The 23,147-nt window shown below is 32.1% G+C and overlaps 1 protein-coding gene across 4 annotated transcripts in view; it reads left to right on the top strand.

Annotated features, from left to right (window-relative positions):
* Window positions 1–20,795, top strand: part of ldbr (lariat debranching enzyme) — a 31,471-nt gene extending 10,676 nt beyond the window's left edge. For 3 of the 4 annotated variants that reach the window (XM_076495029.1, XM_076495028.1, XM_076495027.1), the window contains exons 4-10: window positions 160–284; window positions 1,837–1,917; window positions 4,928–5,013; window positions 6,460–6,684; window positions 11,004–11,081; window positions 11,430–11,569; window positions 18,765–20,795. In XM_076495029.1, coding sequence (XP_076351144.1) covers window positions 160–284; window positions 1,837–1,917; window positions 4,928–5,013; window positions 6,460–6,684; window positions 11,004–11,081; window positions 11,430–11,569; window positions 18,765–19,557 — 1,528 coding nt within the window. In that variant the 3' untranslated portion in view covers window positions 19,558–20,795. Of the gene's footprint in view, window positions 1–159; window positions 285–724; window positions 785–1,836; window positions 1,918–4,927; window positions 5,014–6,459; window positions 6,685–11,003; window positions 11,082–11,429; window positions 11,570–18,764 lie in introns of those variants that run through there. The other variant, XM_076495030.1, reaches the window with a different exon arrangement.
* The last annotated feature ends 2,352 nt before the right edge of the window (window positions 20,796–23,147 follow it).

Here is a 23,147-nt window from a genome sequence, read left to right as displayed (position 1 = left end):
AAATGAGAGCAAATGCTTTGTGAGCATGTTGCAGTGGAACTTGGTATACATTCAAGAGAATAATATACGTTAAACAGTGAATTGTCTTGATGGCACTGATTGTGATTGGTATAATTTATTAGCTATTTCCTGAACACCACATTCATTATTAAATTTCAGATATTATTCAGGAGAGAAGAAAGCTCCTCTGCTCACTATATTTGTAGGAGGAAATCATGAAGCTTCAAATTACTTATCTGAACTCCCTTATGGTGGCTGGGTTTGCCCAAACATATATTACATGGGTGAGATATTTTTGTGTGTGCTAAATGGGAAAGTTGTCTTCTCATTTTCCTTTCTTTTTATTAGCTTTCTTTGTTTCGTGCCTCTTGCTTATAATCTTCACCATTGTATGATGCTTGCTCTGTTTGTATTTTGGACATTAACAAATGGATTCTGTGTTATAAGTTGCAAGTGTTCTATGTTGTAATGTTAATCTTGGTCATTAAATTATCAGTTTTACTGACATTTAATTGAGAGACAAATTTTAGTTTGAAAAGATCAAAAAGTGATGTTTTTTTCATTTTGTATTTTGTATTTTATTTTTCCTATTTTTTAATAACATTCCCTCTGTTATTTAGTTGCTGTCTCTTGAGTAATTTGTTATGCATGATGCCAGCTTACACTCTTTTAGAATTAACTGTAATGTTATTCTCATAGTGAAATGAGACAAAATGGTTGACACTGGGTGGCACTGAGGTCTTTGGCACAGCAACTATGGCCATATGTAAATCAGTCTGTCACTGTAAGTAATTATGTTGACCGGATATTTTGTCAATAGCCAATAATTACCACACTTTTAAAATCATTGTTTTGTTACTTTGTAGTAAATAAAAAAGAATTGAAGGCTGATAAGCCAGACTTTCAAGAATGTGGGGTTTTCGATTGGATAACACTTGAAATTTGTTTTGATCTTATAAGAGAGTTGAAAGTGGTATATTATTAAATGAATTTGGTGTTACTTTATGAAGGTAGGTGTTTTCTTTCTGGTTCTTTTCCCTGATTTTTTGTATCAAGGCTATATTGTTGAGATAGGCTTGTATGAAACTCAGTTGTCTTTTGTAAAAGTCCAAGCTGGACATTTTGTAACTGTGAACCTTACTTTTTGTTAAAAATACTATTGATACAATTTTAGTTATTCTTGCTGTAGAATAAAAGATTCATGACAGTTTTAGTGATGAAATCTGCAGAAAAACATTTTTTTTTTTTTTGCATGACGTAAATAAAATGACACTTGCAGTTTGTTCCTGTAGAGGAGTGGTCCATCCTTTGAAAGTGATCATGTGACAAGGTTTCTGTCATTTTATGTGCTTACATGAATTGATTGTTTCATTTCTTTCTAGTGTAGCAAGAGCTTTGATTGTTATAACTCTATTGGCATGCAAATATAGCAATACAATTTCATCCTTGAAGGATGACTCAAATAAGAGAAGATTTATGTCAGAAGTTTTAGCTTAGGTCTAAATTATTATTGTTTTAATAAAGCTAGAAAGATCTAAAGTGCACAAATTCTCTGAAAGAAAATTAACACTGGAGAAGTCAGTTGACTAGAAGTTTTATAAGTAGTAATTTGACATTTTCTTTGAAAGATTTATAATCCGTAATAGTTCTGATGGACAAATAATAGTTACAGGAAGTGGCATATGGTCTCTAAATGTCTTTCAGATTCCAAGTTTCTAATGAACCTAAGTATAATTGTACTGTTGATATATAATCTGCTGTAGTTGTATAGTAATTTATTAGAAACATGCTACATTGAGAATATATTATTTTACAGTCAATGGTTTCATAACTTAGGTTTTGCTGGTGTTGTGAACTTTGGAGGCTTGAGAATAGCCGGGCTTTCTGGAATTTACAAAGGTGCAGACTACTTGAAAGGTGAGATCAGTTACTTAGCTGCTGTATAAACTTAATCTTATATATATTTCACACTGTGGTGTTTAGTCAAGAAATCGTCTGTCCCGTTTAAAGAGCTGTGCATGAAACATTCACTTTTGAAATGATATGACAACAGCCATGAATAATGCTGATGCCAAATTGTATTTCATAAGCAGGATATTCTACATTTAATTGTTAGGAATTAATCAGACTATCATTAGCATTTCAACATGTGATATAACCTAAGAAATAGAAATGTATATTTTTTATGTATTGTTGATGAGTGACTCTTAGCATCATTGTAATGCTCAACAATTATTTTTCATGATTGGTGGTGTAAGTAGCTTGAAACTCTTAAATCTGAGTGAAACCAAGAATGCAACACCATTAACCTTTTTAAAGTCCATGAAGTAATTTAAATTGATAGATTAAATTAAACATTTCTCATTACTGGGGACACAAACTTTAGCTTGTAGAAAATAAAGGTTGCCAAGAGCCTGAGAGACTTGGGTGAGTCAGGCAATTTGAAAAAGAGTTAAGAAGTGAGGGTAAGTTGAAAATTTATATCAAAATCTGTAAAATTTAGGTATAATTATGTTTACATTTTATTTCAAAACCTGCACACATTCGGATAATGGAAATTAGCTCTGCTATTTATTGGTATATTGTAATATGATTTTAGCCAATCACTTTGTGTTATTTAATCTAACAACATTTAACTAATTTGGTATACTTGCTGGTAGGTAGGTGAAACATGCTTTTTTTAACTAAAAAATAAAGGTTTATTTTACCATCTAGGAGCAGTTTCCATGTATGAAGAAACTGGTATTTAATGCTGTAGTCTGAAGTATCCCTGTTACAGACTTTATTTTTTTTATGAACAGGTTACGAACTAAAATGTTGATCAGTATGTAGGAGTATAGGTGAGAGTTCAAATGTCAGTTTGCTATATAAATGTGCATTTGAAAGTCTTCAAAAATCTGGAACTTTACCTGAAAAATTAAGAAAGAAAAAATTTGGAAAGAGTGTGGTCATCTTTTAAATAGCTTCAAAAACAACAACACGATTTGTACAGTAATTAAATGTATTTTGTAGTTCTGTGATTTTATCTTGCTTACTTGATTTATAGATACAGTCCCAAAATCCAAATATAATTATTCTTTCTGGGTAATATTAAAAATGAGTTTTTATGGTGGATTTTTGTCAGTATTTCTGATGTAGTTATTTTGATATTCGTGATGTTAGAAAAAACATGTAGGTTCAAGAAGTCGTGATAGAAACGAAATAGAAACCCTGTAACCTGAGTGCTTTTGAAAGGTGGATGTTTATTATCCAGGAGCAATCCTATATGCCTTTGAAGAAGAAAGGTCCACATTTCAAAAGTGCTCTGGTTATAAGGTTTTTATTTGTTAGCTATTTTGATAGTTATAAACTAACTTGAGACATGGCACATGGGTAAAAACTTAAGTTTCAGTGGAGATTGCTGAGTTTATAGTAACATATATTGAGATGTATTAAATACAAAGGCTGAAATGCTGAAAAACATTTTACCTTTATAAATAGAATTTATGAAAGATATAAGCTATACAAGATATTTAAGAAGTTACATGTAATGCTGGAGAAAGTTTAAAATACTTAAGCTTGTAAAACAAGTGCAGTGGAACTGTGATAACAATATTTCAGAGTATTACTACTCTGTAGCTACATTTTTTATACATTTAGTATTTAAACTATTTTTATAATGTTGTGTAAAATGATAAACTATTTTGAAGTACAAGATTAAATGATGTTAATACGTGTATAAACGACTGCTTAACTAAAGAGTCAAGTGTATAAATAATAATGTGAATTACTGCAACACCATATGAACATTCCAACCAGTATGTCTCACAGAGTCAATTCTAAAGATATATTCTATTTCCAAATCCAAGTATTCCAACCTTATTATTTTTTTTAACTTGTATGCATGCATACTAATTAGTCAACCCATTTTCTAAGGTAATAATTAACAACTCTGACAGCAAGTACCATTACTTTATGGTAGTAACTGCATGCTCATCTGCATATTATAGCATTATGTTAACAGTTCAGGGAAACTTTATGTTAACTCTTATGTTTATTGTTACTTAAAGTCAGGTTTGTAATGTGTAAAAATAGCTCATATCAGTAACTTACTTGTTTTGAATTTTCCATGGCTATTTTTGTAAATAGAGTATTATGTTATTCATTTAACTTTTTGTATATTTTGTCAAGATAAACATGTTTTTAATACTACTGTGTCTAGTCATTTAATTCACACGTTACGTATGTTTTAGTTACGTTGTTTGAGCTGTTTAAAAGCTTCCTGCTAGAATGTGGGTAGAGTTTATGTCAGTTTCTTGGTTTAAATTGTAAATTTTCTAAGGAAATCTGGTCTCTCACAAAAGCACTAGTTTTAGTTTTATTTTAAGAACATGTCTCACTGTAGGTATGTTATATCTAATAAAGTATTCTCTCTTCTAACTGGGTGGAGCTACTGCACCCCTAAACAATTTTAATATGTTCTCGCACCCCTCACAGTAATTATTTATTTAAGAATAAAGGTGTAGGTGGTCAAAACAAATGTTATCTTGCACCCCTGGTTGGGAACCACTGCTCTAGACTTTAGTCTAACCTCATAGGTTTAGTGTGCTACTTGCTATGTTCAGCAGCTATTGATACAAATTTTCCAAATCAGTATATGGCCATTTTTTATTTAGTATATCATCTCTTCTAGGTTCTACCTTATATTCAGTTCAAGTACCCCTTTTGAATATTTTGAGTATGTTATAATTTGTTATACTAGTTTTGATACTGTTTTCTTTTCTAATTATTTTCACGTATCCCATAAAAATGGATTGAATTCTTCTGAGGGTTTGGCTACATTTACCACAGTTGTGGAAACACTAATATAGAAAATAACGAATATATCCATTTCTAGGCTATCACACATAAATTTCATCTAAGTAAAGAAACTTCCTCTTCGTTCTAGGTCACTTTGAATATCCACCATACAATGAATCTACTAAACGGAGCATCTATCATGTCAGAAATCTAGAAATATTCAGACTGAAGCAGGTAACTTTGTTCAGAAGTTGTATGTGTTGAAATATTACACAAAATAATCAATGTAAAAGGTAATTTGTAATTATTTCATTACAAAGTAAACAAAAAAGAAATAGTTCATACAGAATTGTAGCTAGGCTTATATAGATACAGCAAATGTTCTTGTATAAATTATTTCTAATGCATGTGACTTAAAATGATTTGTCACATTTAGAATTTTTCCAATATTTGTGGTGCATTATTGTTAAAGAAATTGTTTTGTTTTGTTTTGTTTTATCCACCACAAAAGTGTGGGAGACCATGTTATCTTCAGGCACTTCTCTCCCTACATGATATATATATATATATATATATATTACATACATGAACTGAATGTGCTTGCATCAGTTTTACCTGTCAGATATGTAGCATCGAACTTACCACAATTCTTTATTTACAACTAGAAAAACAATTTTTTATTAGAACTAAGTATGATGTAGGGATGATAATACCAAAACGTATGGAAATAAGGTAAAGATTAATACACAGAAATCACTCTCTGAGTAGCCAGTAAGTACAGAGTCTTACAAGCATATGATTATCAGCTGCTGAAAGACTGTATAGCACTATTTAGATTAAATGTTATTATTCAACCATAACCTGAGTTCACACAACTGATAGGAATTTAACATTTAGTTATAGTTAAAAGTTATTATTGGAAAGATTTGGTTTTTTTGTCACATTTCTTTCTGTCTTTCCTTTTACTTACCCACATTGTTGGTTTGTTATTAAGTACAAAGCTATACCTAGTACTTTTTGGCATAAATCATATCTAATTTTCACAACCTCTTTTCTTTTATTACTTGTTTTCCATCTTTATGTTTTGAAATAATTTCACTGAAGTAAGATCATAAATGAACCCTTGTTTTATTTTTATAATTCAATCATGATATTTCTAATATCTTGTCAAATGCCATCTAGCGACCAAAAAAGAAACTTGTTTCTGTAAAATGGAAATAATATAAGCACATATTTTTTTCTCCATACTAACCATGCTTGAACAACACCATAACCTGAAATTAAAATAAGCTGTGTGTGTGTGTATGTCTATATAATTTTTTTCTTTTAAAGTGTAGTCCAGTATGGGAATGGTTTTTTAAGAGAAGAATATTGTTAATTAAAAATATTTGAAACAAAGAAGAGTCATAACATGATTTTACATCATTTGGATACTTATATTATTTTTAGAGCTCTGTAATGGATTCCTAATTAGTGTGTTATTTAATTTCTTATTTGAAGACTCGTAATAAAATATGCGTTAGGTTAGAGTTAAGAGGTGTATATACGAAAATACACAAAACTATTTTAATGAAATTTGAGTAAATTTTTTAACGAGATGTCCTGTATAATGATTTTTGTGTTTGTTCTCTCTCTCTCTCTCTCTCTTTTTTTTTTTTTTTTTTATTTGATTGAAATTAGCTCAAAGAACCTATTGATATATTTATATCTCATGACTGGCCACGTGGTGTATATAATTATGGAAATAAAGAAAGATTGTTGAAAGTGAAGAGACATTTCCGTGAAGAAATGGAGCAAAATAAGTTAGGAAGTAGACCATCAGAGGAACTGTTGTTGCGACTACAGCCTCGTTACTGGTTTGCTGCTCACCTTCATTGTAGGTTTGCTGCAATAATATCTCATGAGGTATTGTGTTTTTCTTGTAATTAATATTTGTATTTCTTATGCTTATTTAACTTCAGAGCTAGATTTAATTTTTCTTTTATCTCATAAGTGTTATGTATTGTTTGTTTTTTTAGTAAACAAAACTTGTTCATTAATAAGTTACAAAACCTTAAAACTAGCTATATATTCTTAAATTAATGAAAAATGAAATGAAACTAAATTTGAAGTATCAAACATTGTGAAACTGCATTTCCCAGTGAGAACATTGTTGAAACATAAAAAAAAATGCTGTATACTATCGGTCTATAGACTTGGGCATTTGATATTTTCATGTAGCAAACTCCACATAAAGAAGTATTATTATGTATGCTGAAAATGTAAACTTCATTTTAAGATGATATAACAAGTATCAACATGTTGCACTTGTTTAAGACAAGTTATCAGTTAAATGCATTGGAATGACCACAGTTTTCTGTCACAGAATCAACAACAAAAGTATTACTTCTTATCCCACAGACCTTTTCTCAAGTCATGTCCACTTTCTATAATGTTCATGATTTTCCCATTTCTGAAGTTGTTACTTTTAATCAAAAACCTACCTTCAGCACTGGTGATTTCTTTCTACTGAATTATCACAAAGAAGAAATCTCAGACTGCTTCTGTATCTATTGTAACATAGTTTTAATAGTAATATTCATTCCTCAAAATTTTTACAGTTTTTGAAGGTTTTACATCATAACCTGCATTGATTAATATTATTTACTTCATGTTTTTTGTTAATATACTTCAATAACTTAATTTTACATAAAATATTTTATCAAGTATGTAAATAAATTTGAATCTTAATGTTTCCTTTTATTAATTATTTCTCTTTATAATCTGTTTTTTTATTTTTTTCCCTATCATCATCATAACACTTAAAAATACATTTTATTGGTTCTTTCTTCTTACAGTTATCAGTCCATTATGATCAGGTGGTTAGGGCTCTTGAACAGCATTCTGAGGGTCTCAGGATCAAATCTTTGTCCTACCAAATATGTTTGCTCTTTCAGCTGGAGGGTGTTATATTGTTACAGTCAATCTCACTATTTGTTGATAAAAGAGTAGCCCAATAGATGGGAGTGATAACTATGTGCCTTTCCTCTAGTGTTTTAGTACTAATTTAGGGATGGCTGGCACAGAGCCCTTATATGGCTGTACAAGAATTTCAAAGAAATTCTTCTTTTCAATTAGCTCTCATGGTCTTTGCTGTTGTTCATTATCTTCATTTTGATACAGGTTTTTTTAGCATATTTCTGTCTTTTTTTCTTTTATATTTAATATCTCTTTCCTTTTATTTACCTATATTGTTACTTTGTTGTTAAGTACAAAGCTATACCACTGGCTGTAAATGCTGTGCACATCATCAGTATCAAAACCTAGTTTTTAGCTTTATAACCCTTTAGGGTTAGCATTGAGCCATTGTGGGGTACTTATAATCTTATGTAAAATTTGTAATTAATTCCCTATTTCTCTCTTCTGTTTTTATTATTCCCAATCAAACCACCCTTTTCATTGTCCCTCACTCTTTCCATTTTTATACACATTATAATTATTTTCACCAATCCTTTCTGTATATTTTCCTATATATATATCTTTTCACAATGGTTTTACTTTTTTTAATAAAACTTTTTCTTACCTTCCTTCCCTAGCCATTCTTTCTTTTTCATAACTTGAGAGATAATTAGCTTATGATGTGATTCTATTCCTTTTCTGTACCTTAATTTCTTTAATTAATGATTATGCTTAGACTTTTCCTCAGTCTCTTTAATTAATGTTTATCCTTATTATTTTCCTCAATCTCTTTAATTAACATTTATCTTTATTTTTTTCCTCAGAATCTTTAATTAATGATTATCCGTAGTCTTTTCCTCAATTGCTTTACAAGAGTATATGAATTACCCCTTTCTTTCCTTACTTTAGGTCCTTTCTTTTATTCTTTGAGTAATTATATTTTTTCTCTTCTTCTTCCTACTGCCCAATTTCATCTAAAATTTTGGTATTTAATTTAAGACTTTTAAAATCATTATTTGATTCTCTTCCCTTAGTTCATATAACCTTTATATCCTGTACCATAATTTTTATTAATTTTTTATCATATTTTGTTATTGATACTCCATCATTCTTCCATTTTCTATATTCTGTTGTCACTTCCAAATTTATTTTCCATTTCAGTGGCATTTTGAATTCAGACATCATTTGACCTTTGCATTTACTTTAATTCTCTTCTATTCTAGCCATTTAGCTGACCATTCAGTTATATTTTAGTATACTCTTCTCTTTGTGTTTGATTTATATTCTGTAAATGTCTATGTAAGAATAATTATCTCATGTTCTTACACCAAATTCTAGAATTTTTTCCTTCAGTAAAAAAAAACCCAGTTATGTTCCATATTACCCTGTTTTTTCCGCTCCTTTCTTTTAATTATCTTTTTTCATTTATTTTCTCATTTTTATTACTTAATCTTTCCACTCTCCTTCATTTTTTGAGCTGTCTTTTCCATCTCTCATCTTTATCACAATTTCTTCTTTGTCCTATTTGTGTTTCTGACCTACTCCTTATAAAACCCTACAAAACCTTTCTCACTTTCTGTCCTCCATGTTGCCACTTTTAACATCTTTTCTTTTGATTCTTAATGAATAGTCCACCTTAAATATATTTCATTTTTAAGACCTGTTATTTGCCTTTTCCCTCTTAGTGCCCTTGCTTTATGTGAATGAACAAGTTCTTTAATTTTAAATCTCCTCCTTTAATTTCTTTAAACACTAAATTCTTCCTTATTTAATTTCCTAAGTTTTTTTCAATTATAATTCTTCATGTCTACTTTTTAATTACTCTTCAATATTCTTTATTATATCATAGATTTTTACACTTTTTTACTTAGCTTTGCACAGCTGCATGTCTACAGACTTACGGTGCTGGAAACCTGGTTTCAGTACCCATGGTTGGCAGAGCTCAGATATCCCTTTGTGTAGCTCTGTTTTGATAACAAACAACAAAAGCTTCCTTCTTCTTAATAAGATTTTTTTTACCAAATTCATTCCACATTTATGTTTTTCCTTCTAGGTCAGTTTTTTTCTCTCTGTTTCCACTCTACTTGTATTTAAAACAATTGTACATAAAATTTTGAAACTTTTTACAAGTAGTTCTTTTTGTACCCTGGTGGTATGGTGGTAAATTATGGATTTACAACACTATAATATGATTCTCCTCGGTAGATGTAGCAAGATAAAACAGTGTGGCATTGCTGTAAAAAAAAAAACACATTTTGTCTTTTCCTCCTTAATTACCAATGATCTAATTTTTAAATACTACTGTTAATACTTATCCTACATATAAACTCTTCCATTCATCTCCAGGTATTTCAGCTTATTTCCTCTTCTATATTTTCTTTCTACCAGTTTCATCTGTCATTTTCAAACTAGACTTTATTTTCTCCCTATCCGTTTTTCATCAATTTTTTTTATAAGAAACTTTCTTTGATAAGTTATCATTGATTTACTGTATGATCAGTTTGTTACATGTGTATATGCTATTTCAAAATTTTGTGATGCAAAAATCTCTGATACCACCTAAAAATTTCTTTATTGTGTAAGATATTTATTTTCATGTTACTCTGTGTACTCATCTTTATAAATTACAATTTTTTTAATTTTATAAGTGCTTAAAACAGTAATTTTGTGTTATTCTTGAATATGTTATTGACTCCCTAAATTTTTTTTAATCTCTGGGGACCACAGTATGATCTATACACTGTGTTATCTTGTCACTTTCTTGCCATAATCATGCAATTTTATGGACCACTTGAATGGAACCTACTAACCATCAGTGGCCTGTGGACCATTGATCCACATTCATGATGAGTGCTTTTAACAAGGATATCTAAATTAACTGTAACTAAAATTCATTTGTATCTTCAGAAGATCTGTTAGAATTACATAAGTAACATGCATTTAATCAATGAAAATTTTTTTAAGTAGGCCAGCAAAGAATTATTTCTTTTTTAGTGATTCATGAAGCTATGAAAATGGCTTACATATATATATTTTTTAATACTTCTAATAAAATTTACTATGTTTTAATCAAATAATTGTAGTATAGGTGATTTTTAATGTTTTGTATTTGATAGAATCATGAAATCCTTTAAGTTCTTGACAAAATAAAAAAAAAATACTTGGATTTTTGTTTCTGTTTTTATACAGTCTCAGATTTTGTTAGTACGTACAGTTATACAATGTAGTAATATAATCAGTTGTGATAAAACCTTCAACAGCAGCCAGTTTATTTTTTTCTCTTCTAGAACACTGATGGAGGAACTAGAAATTTCACCAAGTTTTTGGCACTTGACAAATGTCTACCAAAGCGTAATTTTCTACAGGTGTGTAAAGGTTTTCATTATTGAAGCAAACAAACAAACAGTAGAATTTTTAAACTCACTGATTAAATTTTTGGAAGTGTTTCTAGCCTGCATCAGTACAGTTTGATATTATAAGTAGATGTTCATAATAATAAGAGTGTAGAGAATTCTAGTTTTGAAAAGCTCCAATAATTATTAAGATTCTGAAAGCTGTTAAATACTTCACTGTAATTAGTGCACTTAATGTGGTGTTACAAGTGCTTAGGTTCTTGTAGAAATTAAATTATTGTTTCCTTAAAAATATTTTTTACTGAATTTTCTGTAAAACTTGTATACTGTTACTAGTCTGAACTTGTATTATTTTTACAGATCTTGGACATGGGGGAAACCATCCAACCTCTGGAACTTCAATATGACAAAGAATGGCTATGTATACTCCATTCTACTAACAGTCTTCTTGGGCTTACTAGCACATCCAACTATATGCCTGGTCCAGGTTGTTCTGAGAGGTAAAGACAGTTTTATTCTATAGGTTGGCCACTTCTGTACTTCCCTAGTATTGTACTTATTAACCTTGGTGTGGTATGTCTAGTGATTCATTCCAACAAGAAACATAGTTGGTTATCTAAGACCAAAAAATAATTAATAAAGCAGTATTTTATTTGGTATTTCACCATCAACTAATAATGTCTTTCATATTGTTTGATTCACATGCTTTTCTAATGAATAACAATGTCTTTTACCACTCTTAAATTTCACCCCCGACTGATAATTTTGTCTATCATGTTTATGGTACGAACTAATAATGTCTTTCTTCATGTTAATTTTACAATCTCCTCCACTGACTAATAATGTTTTTCCTTTATGTTTATTTCATAAACTTTGCTTCTAATTAATAATAGATAAAAATATTTTAAGTACATCATCCCCATAGCATAGTAATTCAGTTCATTTTTGTACATTTACTCTAGAACAGATAAGATGTCAACTTCATGATGACGAGAAACTCACTTGAAGTAAAAACATATCTTAGAACGGTTGGTATGGGTTTTAAAACTTTTACCAGCTGCCCTGAGATACAAGACATCAACTTGTTTTTGTGAGGAGATACAAGCTTTAGCATGAGAACAGTTTAAAGTTCATTTATCACTGTCTTTGAATGAGATAAGACAGCATAACAACTTTGTCATATTTCTTCAGATTTTTGTAACTTTTATTTATCTTTTCATACGTTATTATTATTTTTTAATGTTTGCTAATGTCACATTGCATACTGAGCTTTCGTAAGGATGCTTTTAGCGTAAATATATTTTTTGCACATGTACTCAGAAATAATCTGGTTGTTATTGGAGATAATCGATCAGTTAAATATTAGCAATTCATTTATTGTGAGTTCCACAATTCAGCAACAACAAATATTGTTGAAATTCAGTACATTTTCCCATATAAAGTATTAAATCATAGATTATCTCAAAGTACCAGAGAATGCAAGTACACCTTTTTTACTCATTTAAATAGATGTGAATTGATTTTCTAAAGTATTACTTGGGACTCTTTAGACTTAAACAGTGTCAGAAAATTATATTAATTCATTATTTATTTATTATCATCAATTTTTCCAGCAGGTTTCTCACTGTTACTTATAGAACTATTAGCACACTGAAAATCCAATATATTTATGTGATAATTTCCGTTGTTAAAGTCTCGTACTTGCCCCTGCTCAGAGGGTTCCTTTTTAGATCAGTTGGAAGTACAAATCCAAGGTGGTGAAACAGTAATGAAATGTGAATTACCACATTGTTTATTAGACTAGCACTGTTTTTACTTTAGAAGAAATATCCTGCTTTAATAAAAGTCATTAACACACATGGCCAAACATATGTAGTTACAATTTCTTAACACTTGTTACAGTAAATGATTCACAAAATAATAACATTTTGTTGTTTAACACACACATCTACTTATTACTAATTTATCTTAAAATTGTTTTACACTTTTTTTCTGTATGATTTACACACAGACAGATTTAAGTAACTTGTACTTTGATGAAATAAACATTAAATAAAATGTAAAAAAATTAATATATTTGAATATGCTTATATGGTCCATGAATTCCACCTTACAAAACAGTTAAGTTTAATAGTAATTTTTAATAACTTCTTATAAAAGCCAGCTACATACATAGACTAGAACTAAAGCATTAGGCCAGTAACTATTATAGCTAATGTAATAAAACATTGTAATGATGTATATGCAAGGTCATAAAATATTAAACACAGGATAATTAGAATGCATTGATTCCTCAGGTTGTACCCTCACTGTTAATGATATTCCTTGGGTGGTACCCTCACTGTTAATGATGCTCCTCAAGTGGTACCGTAATTGTTAATGATATTCCTTGGGTGGTATCCTTACTGTTAATGATATTCCTCAGGTGGTACCCTCACTGTTAATGATATTTTTGGTCATAATCACACTAATAGTCTGCACATTTATCCATCTTAAGAGGTTTAAGTTATTCTTAAGTTAAAATACTAAGCTAGCAATGGAGAATAACCATAATATTAAATAATATATTATGACAAACTTGTAAGTAAATATGTGTCAAATGTTTACCTAGTGCTGTTAATGAAAATAATATTAAAGAAACAGTAATAAAGAACTTACTCTACAAAAATGCAGAAAAACTAATATTTGCAATATTATTATTATTATTTTGTAAGTTAAATGCAAACAGTAGTATAAAGCAGTGGGTTATAGTCTCCTTTAAGTTTGAGGCTTGGAAATTACTTGTATTGTCTACCCAAAGTGCACACATTTAGTCCGTAAGAGACTTGTGAAGGGAAGCAAACCAGGATGTAGCATAAACAACAAGAGAATTATAGCCATAAAAATAATGCATTGAAATAGAAGTATTTACTCACCAGTTAGTGAGAAGTTTGCTTCTATTCTTGATGTTATGTAATTGACAATAAGGAATAATGCATTACTCTTTTTACTGGCATCCATATCACTTTGTTACCTGGCAAAGTGTATGTACTGTTAAAGTATAGTTGAAATAATGCCCGTTTTAATAGTATACCTTTGTAATTTACTACTGTCTTGGAGTGAAAATCAACAGAGCCAAGTTTCAGTCTTTGGAAACTCTGGCAAATTTTATTTTAGACATTGTACTAAATTCTGCATATGTAAATTTTCATATTAAACTTTTGCAGAACCATTGCTGACTAGCAGCTGAATGGCTTGTGTAGAACTTCATCTACTATCTTTTACACAACCCTGCTAGTTGAATGCTTTTTGTTGTTTGGCTTGTCTTTCTAAAGTACTGTATAACACTACAGTTTCTTATTACTGTCTTCATTCTTAACTCCCCTCAGTGTGGATTCCTGTACGTGGTGAGGGGACCTCCCAGGGAAGGTTCTGTTCTTTCATTTTACCTCCTCTGGGATCTAAACATCCACCCATGTGTTTGCCGTGCATGGCAACCCGTGGAGGAGAGGATCCTGGTGGTTGAGGGTCCAACCCTAACACACCACTTTGGCCTTGGATTCCTGTAGACGGGCATCCTTGGGGTGGCCCCCCTTGGGTCAGTTGGCTGGTCCACTCGGGCTAGGGTCAACCAAGTACCAGTGTTGGATGTTCTCAATAGGTGTTGTGAACATTATATCTGATGCTGGTGTTTGGGTATAGAGCTCACAAAACCCTGCCGTTGCTGCACTGTCCTTGTTTGACATTGTAGTGCATCCCTTCGTAGGGCTCCATGGTGGGTGGGGTCAGTGGGCACCGAAATTTCCCTTTCTTTATTATGGATACTCCAATTAAAAATCTTAAAGTAGTGAAAAAACAGTCTTTAGGTAAACGACCACGTCTTGAAGATTCTGAACAGCAATCCTCACTATCCGTACCACCTGTTGTACCTCATTTTCTTATATTTCACTCACTTTCAGAAAAACCTTTAGGGCAAATGTCTCCCTTTTTCATTCAGAAGGGACTAGAGGGACTTGCTGGCTCTCCAAAGTCAGTAAAAAAGCTTCGATCTGTTGACATGTTGGTGGAAACATCCACATCTCAACACAGTGAATTCCTGTTGCATTCAAAGGCAATTGGGGATATACCTATTGGGGTTACACCTCATGCTACTTTGAATTCATCTTGAAGAGTTATTATTGAGATGGATTTGAAGAACATCCCAGAGTCGGAGATTCTTGCTGCTTTCTCCACCCAAGGAGTTTCTGCAGTGAGGCGTATCTCTACTCACAAAGATGGAGTTACACTGCCAACAAATATCCTCGTTTTGACATTTACATCAATACGTCTACCTACAACCATTAAGGCAGGTTATTTATAATCTTGAGAGAAACAGGGTGTGGTTCATGCCACCTGACCCGTGTGCCCCGGGGGAAGCTGGATAAGGCAAACTAGCTCTCTTTCACTGCTCTCGCAGAACTTGATCCTGCCATTGTCTGTAAGCCATCAATAGATGACAGTTTCCTATTCTTTTCTACAGGAACTTGGAGTCCCTCAGGGCTGTGTTCTGAGTCACACTTTTCAGTATAAAAATTAATGCCATCACTGAACAACTCCCTCTCACTTGCAAAACGGGCTCTATGTTGACTGCTTTCACATCTCATGTCAGTTGTTGAACATGAGGTATATTGAGTGGCAGCTACAGAATGCCCTCAATTGTTTACTGAAGTTGACCACAACAAACGGCTTTACCTTCTCTCTCTATAAAACCATTTGCATGCACTTTTGCCACCAACAAGGTATTCACCCTGATCCTGAACTCTGTATTGGTAAAGTTGTGCTGCCTGTGGTCTCTGAGACTAAGTTTTGGGGCTTATCTTTGATCATAAACTAAACTTTATACCACACATCAAGCAGCTATGGATCAAATGTACAAGAGCGCTGAACATCCTCCATGTCTTCTCTTCCACCACTTGGGGAGCGGATTGACGTTCTGTGCTAAAGATATATTGTGCTCTTATTTGATCGAAACTCGACTATGGATTGCTGGTCTATGGCTCTGCCAGGACCTTGACCTTAAAGATGCTGGACTCCAGTTCAGAGCTTATACACTGAGTTTCATGAACCTTTGCACTTCTGCCATTTGCAACTGTTTTTACTATATGCTTCAAAACTTCATTCCTTACCTTAAAATAAGTAAGAAACACCCAGCTTATTTTATCACAAGCAAAATTAATATAAGTGTAACTATAATTGATTATTATTTCTATTTATAATGCTTTACGTGGAACACATGATTTAGGAATATCATTGAAACAAAATACTTTCTGTATCCCTTAAGCATTTGATGTCTCATGATAATTGTTGGGTAATGAATTTTATTAAACCATAAGATAATTTGCAGTTGCTATTGTATTCTTTTGCAAACAAATTGACAATAAAATTTCCTCTGAGAAATATTTATAGAATAATGTTTATTCACAATGACTAGCAAGTTTAACTCAGGTAATTAGTTTAAAGTAATTAAAGAGCACCACCCCAGGTAGTACTTTAAACAAAGATGATTAGTTGGTGCATTGTTCATAGAGAACATGTAGTATTGAATGGTGTTACGTGTTTATATTAAAATTCAAAATTAAGGGAAATAGAATCTAATCCCTAATTTTTTTTGTATGCAAATAGTTCACTTTTTACTGCCTACATACCAACCGAAACTTTGTCGTCTGTTCTTTTTCTTCAAAAAAATAATTTGTTCACATGGTCTAAATCTAAATAAGGTCTGTTTTAGAAATATATTCCTTTATCAGGCACTGATGAGAGTTGAGTAAAATAGATGCGTTTTCCAGTGTTGATAAAAGTGTACTGAAGAGATATTTTCTCCTAGAACATGAGTGAATCATTTGTGATTTCAACCCTTCTTCCTGACTATGTGATACTGCTTGCATCTCTAGCCATTGTTGCACAGAAGAGGTCAGAATCTCTTCAATGTTATTATCAAGTAGCAAATTAAATGTGTTGTTCTTGTGTTGAAGTTGGATGGATGAGGCTTGCCAGGGGACAGAAGGAGGGGTTCTTCAAGGCTGTGATATGAAGCTTCACATTAATAAGAACATCCAAATGATCTGTAGGTTCATTTTTGACACAGTGGGTAAATTTTTAGTGATCTTGAAGATTATCCTCTAACAAGTGGCCCCATTAGTTTTACTCATAAAACATGGTCCTTTGCTGTGGCCTCCATCAGATGTGTCAACAAATTATCATTCATGTATCTCTAATAAAAATATGTCATTTCACAATTTTCTACTGCATTACTTATTCTGAGTATTTCAAACAATGAAATAATGATGCCAGTTATTGGTTTCTGATAATAAGGTATGAAGGCCTGAAAAGGGATGTTGGAATTTTTATAGTGAAGATTTTGTGCGTTTTAGTAATGTTTGAGTTTTTGTTATTAAATGGGACATCGGTAGTATGTATGTGATATATTTCATCAATTTTGCCATTTAACCCTGTTGTTTGTTAGAATTGCTAACAAAGGTTGTTCAATGAAACTTTCAACCGTGAAGCAGCTACTGTTACTTCTCATTTTGACATCGATCGTGATCTTAATGTTTGGGAGTTGTAGCATTTCTGGTTGATTAAAGATTCAGCAGTAGTGTTTTGATATATGAAACCCACAACTAATCTAATCTTTTCTTATGGATGATGGACTCTTCGACCTCCATAACCTTGCCTAAGCCAAAATTGAGCATCCAAGTAAAACATCCAGTGTTGCCTGGGATATTTCCAGTCTTAGCAGCAATGTCCAGATATACTACATTGTCAGTTTTTAGGATGCTATCTGAAGGCATCATTTGATTGTAACGTCCATGAAGACTTTCCTTATGTATTCACCAATACAGACTCTAGAATCTCCCTAGTGTGTTGGACCCGTTAGAAAAGAACAAAATTGACGTTAGTGAAATGGGATATAATTGCAGTATATTACTGAGTTGCTCTGCTGGTTCGAGAGAGCCCAACGCATTCTCTCTGTATCACTTAGCATCTTTGCCACAAAGTTGTACATGACAGGTATAAAAATTTCGCTGAAAGTGGATCCAAATGGAATTCATACCTTGGCTTACATTTATGCTTCACTGTCTAACTTGTTAAATGGCCACATATCCAACAGTAAGACATCAGAGCATCGTAAGTGTTATGCCATGGACCTTGGGAGTTTCGTTTCTTGCAACTGTCAAGAAAAGATTACTTGAGTTACATTCATATCGGTGGTTGGAATGGAAGCTACAGGAGCCATTGAAAACAAATAGTTTTATTTTTTTTCTTCACTTTCGATTTATGGTTTGAATAAATATATATATATACTCTGAATTATTTTTTCATCGTATTTTCATGTTGTTTATTTAGCCGTCTTATTTTCAATTGTTTAGAAATGCCTCAGCATAGTTTTAAACAATTTATATTTTATTACTTATTTATTTAAACATTGAAATGTTTGACTGTTCTTACCTTGCTGGTGTTTTATTCAGGTATTTGAAATTAAGATTATATTTTTGTTCAAGGAAAAGTTGGATTATCTCTGTGTAGCCAATAGATAAATGAATATGAACGGAAATTTTGTCATAACCGGTGTTCTTAGACAGTGAGAACAAATGAATCTGTTGTCATAACCGATGCTCTTATACAGTGAGAACAAATGAATCCAAAATTAATTTTTTATTACTTTTTATTTTTCAGATGGGATTTCAGTCCAACAGAACAAGAGCTACATGAAATTGATGAAATATTCCAAGGGCAATATAAGATACCCCAGAACTTTTGCTTAACTGCCCCCGCCCATGATCACAGGTCTTCCAGAAAAAATGTCCCAGAACCCGAATCTTACATAAATCCCCAAACCACTCAGTTCTGCCATAAATTAGGCATAACAGATCCATTGTCGGCATTTCTGGCTAAGAGTCCTTCTGCCAACATCAGTATCAGGGATTTCTCTTTTGTGGACGAAAGTGAAGGAAATGTAACAAACGTATCACAACCGTCATTTAATCCAGACGAAATAACGTTAGATGAGGACGAGAGTAGCTCGAGTGACGTTGATCTGTCGGAAGAACCTTCTTCAGTTAATCCTGAAGATGGCGCTGTCGACGAAGATGATATGTACAGAAGCTCCGCCATGGAAAATGAGTCTCCTAACCGAAAAGACGAAGATATGGCGTTTTCTGGTTCTTCACATCTGGAAGATGTCAACGAATCCTTACCCTCAGAAAAAGATTTTTTTTTTCTTGATACGAAAGGATCAGGACTGGAAGAAACCAGTCGCATCGCCAGCACTCCAATTTCTAAAGCATCTAAGAAACATTCACCTATTTTAACCGACTTTCCTGAATTTAAAGCGGAATTGAAACGAAGCGTGCAAAGCACGTCGGACGTTTCAGTAACGTCCAGTTCTGCATCGATTCCTGTAATGAAAAAAATGAAACGAAGAAATCAAGCAATTTATTCCGGCGCCGATGATGACGAAGATTCTTGAGTGCTTACTTTTACTTCCTGTGTTTTACTGTTAAAATCACTTATGTACATAGAGAATGGGTTGAAAAGGAAGAGTTTTAGGGTTACCACTTTTCTCTCAAAAAGTAAAAAAACTAAAGGAAAAATTGCCATGAAATGTTAATAAATAGTTGTTTAAATTTCTTTTAATGGCTCTGGAAAACAATGTCAACTTTTACGAAAATGCTTAAAATTGTTTTCACGCAGTAATCGAAAGTTCATTGTGTTCGGCATGTTATATGTGGCTGAAAATGTGTTTTAGAATGGTACTTAGTGTTTCATTGAAGCTGAAAAAACTCGAGTTTTTATTTTATTTTATAATACAAATAGTTATCTGCTTAAATTTTGCAAATTGAATAATTTCAATATACAAAAAATCAGTTGATATTACTACACATTCCTACCCTAGGATGACAACAGATGTTTCGTCAAAGAAGCAGTTGCATAAAAATTGTTTTTAAGAATGGTATACTGTTAAAGAACAACATAACAAGAAGTGGTTAAATGAATTGAGTAAATAACAGTTTAAAAGTTTCATATTGGAAGTGCAGTCGAGCGGTTTATAGTATGAATTGCATTTTATTATAAAGATTACAAAACTTTGATGTAACACTAAAGTTACAACCAGTCAGCTTTTTATGAAATTACCAGGATTCGAGCCCCCTGTCACATCAAACATGCTCGCTCTTTCAAGCCGTGGGGGCATTATAATGTACGGTCAATCCCACTATTCTTTGGTAAAAGAGTATCCCAAGAGTTGGTAGAGGGTGATGATTACAAGTTGCCATTCCTCTAGTCTTACACTGCTATATTATGGATGACTAACTCAGATAATCTTCGTGCGCGAAATTTAAAACAAATCAAACTTCTCCAAACCTATGATTTCGAATACGGTAAGAGTGCTCAACCTCACGAATCCTGATAATTCCACAAAAATATTAGAATGTATACAGTAATTAGTGAGATCACTATTTTGAATAGGGGCTCAAAATATTGTAATTTTGCACCTTATAGCGGGTGCTATTAATGTGTCATTATGCAGAAAAACATGACGTAAAGAAATGAAAAAAAGTTCACTTTATGGTCAAGATTTTGATTCTCAATGATGTTTTTCCTTCATTCATCCAAGGAACTTGTTATTTTCATTTTGTTTTCACTAATTGTAAAGATGTTTCAAGTGAAATTTGTGGTCGTATGAAAATGTAAAGCCTCAGTGAAGTATCGTGTCGTTCGTGAATTTATTTTGCAACAATTTTTTTTAGTTTTACCTTCATATTTTGTATAGAGGCTTAAATGACCTCTCACTTAAGACTACGATGAATGGGAATTTTTAAAGACAATTATAATAAAAGAACAATAGACGCTTTGTATAATTTAGACCAGATGAAAGTTAATTTTGTTAAATGTACGTACCTGTAAAATGGAAAGAGCCATGTTTGTTAGTCCTGTTTCAAAATAGACGGGAGAGTGAAATATTGAAATATAATTGAAAAGTTTATATACACTAAACTAATTATTATTCTTCATAAGTAGAATTGTCGATACCATTGGATTTTCTTCCTTCAACCTTTGCATCATTCTCTTCAGATTCAATCATCATCCATCCCATTCATTGAATTGGATTTGCAAATTTTTGTAAACCTCTAATGATGCTTTAATGGGTTTTGGTGGTACCTTCGAATAAAATACCTAACAAAATTGAGCGTAGGTTAATATAATGCGCTGTCAGTTTTTCGGGAGGAATTTGGAAAAAATAAACCCAGAAAAAACAACAACCGCATATTTGGGCAAATATAGTGGTTATGCTGTTGTGTTTTTATTAGACGAGTTATATGTCGATTTTACTCGTCTTTGGTACGATTTATTAGAAAGGAATTAAATATTACTAAATTTCAAATTGGCAGAATGTTACAGTTTGTGGAAAAATTCATAATCATGAATGTAATAAAGCAGAAGTATTAATTTTGCACCCGTTATAACTTATTACGTCAAATGTAAGAGTTCTGTTAAGAAATGCGTGTAATGTCTAAAATATAAATTATTCATAGAAATCGGGCAGTTTTTGTGTTGATGTTGTTAAAAAGTTAAATATTTGTCCATATTAGGCTTAGTAAAATAAGGAATTTACAATATCGAAATGTGTAAAAAATGTATATAATATGTGTTCACTGCTGTACAGTAGTAGTAATTAAAATAATATTATAACGAAGTTTTCAAAAACGCGAAACATAACCTATATTGTGACCGTGGCAAAGTTGTGGTTAGAGGGCGCTTAACTCGTATTCTTCAGTTCGCAGGTTGGAATCTTTGTTCACGAACATGCGCATCCTTTAAGTCGTAGGATCATTATAATGTGGAATCAATTCCATCATTAATTCATTAAAAATAATCCAAATGTTGGTGTTGGATGGTGTTAACTCACTGCCTTCCCTCTAGCCTATCACTGATAAATTAGGGACGGCTAGTCCTCGAGTAACTTTGCGTGAAATTCTAAACAAAATCAATCTATTCTATAAATTTCAAAGCTTTTTCCATTCACAAAAATCATTAAAGTGGCTATAACTTCCTCTTTGTTTCAAATATGTACTGATTCATTTCCATCAGAGATACCGACAACCTCTTTTGGACTTCGTTCACACCAATATTGAAAAGTACTTTTAATTTGAAAGATGACGTACGTCGCCACTATATCAAGTGAACCAGAATGACTTGTAGACCTTTGATGAAGACGTAAAACCGAAACATTCAGCGAAAAACGAAGTAAAGGTGCTGAATAAATATTTTTAACCTAAGTCATCAAGAGTTTCATGATGTTTTTCTCACGTCATCAGCTTTGTGTCGCTTTTTATCGTCATTAGCTCTTTAGGACCACTAGAATAAAACATAACATTTGTTTTCTCGTGAGTGAGTATTGAACCGATGGTCATAAATTGTCTGTTATCAGAAACTGGCATTTTTTCATATCAACTTCTAGTTAAAAAAAAACAAAAAAAAAACCTATTTAACTAATTTAAAAATTAACGTGTGAGAAATTTAAAGTACTGCATGGAATACAGTATTTAACACACAAAAAGTAATTACTAACTCTTATTACAGGGGCAACAGGGTATTGAATCTACTGACCCCCGTCCTGTGACATAGCGGCATATCTGCGAACTCGCACCGCTAGAAACCGGGTTTCTGGTGTTATAAGTCCTCAGACATACTACTTTGTAATTGGAGGGTCAGGCCAATTGGTTGGTGAACGAGTTTATTAGTTTTGAGTAAGTCACATTGGACTATCTGCTGTAAGCCCGTAGATTTACTGCTGTCCCATCGACGGTAAGTGAGCGACAGAAGTGTAATTGTAGGATTGGACAAGTTTAAGGTATTCCTCACTTATAAATTCTCAGGCGATTACCTTTCATTGCGGGGAGGGTATTTAAAAAACCAATATTCTCAACCGAAAATCATTAACGTAAATAAAGGGCCGCCCAAGAACTGTATGGGTGTTCGATTGTTACAATTCGTTTGATAAAAGTTAATAAACCTGACAGTTTTAATATACGTGTAAATAGCATTTTCACATATCCC

Source organism: Tachypleus tridentatus, chromosome 3 (genome assembly GCF_004210375.1).
Source record: "Tachypleus tridentatus isolate NWPU-2018 chromosome 3, ASM421037v1, whole genome shotgun sequence".
NCBI lineage: Eukaryota > Metazoa > Arthropoda > Merostomata > Xiphosura > Limulidae > Tachypleus > Tachypleus tridentatus.
This window is presented reverse-complemented; position numbering and strand designations above follow the sequence as displayed.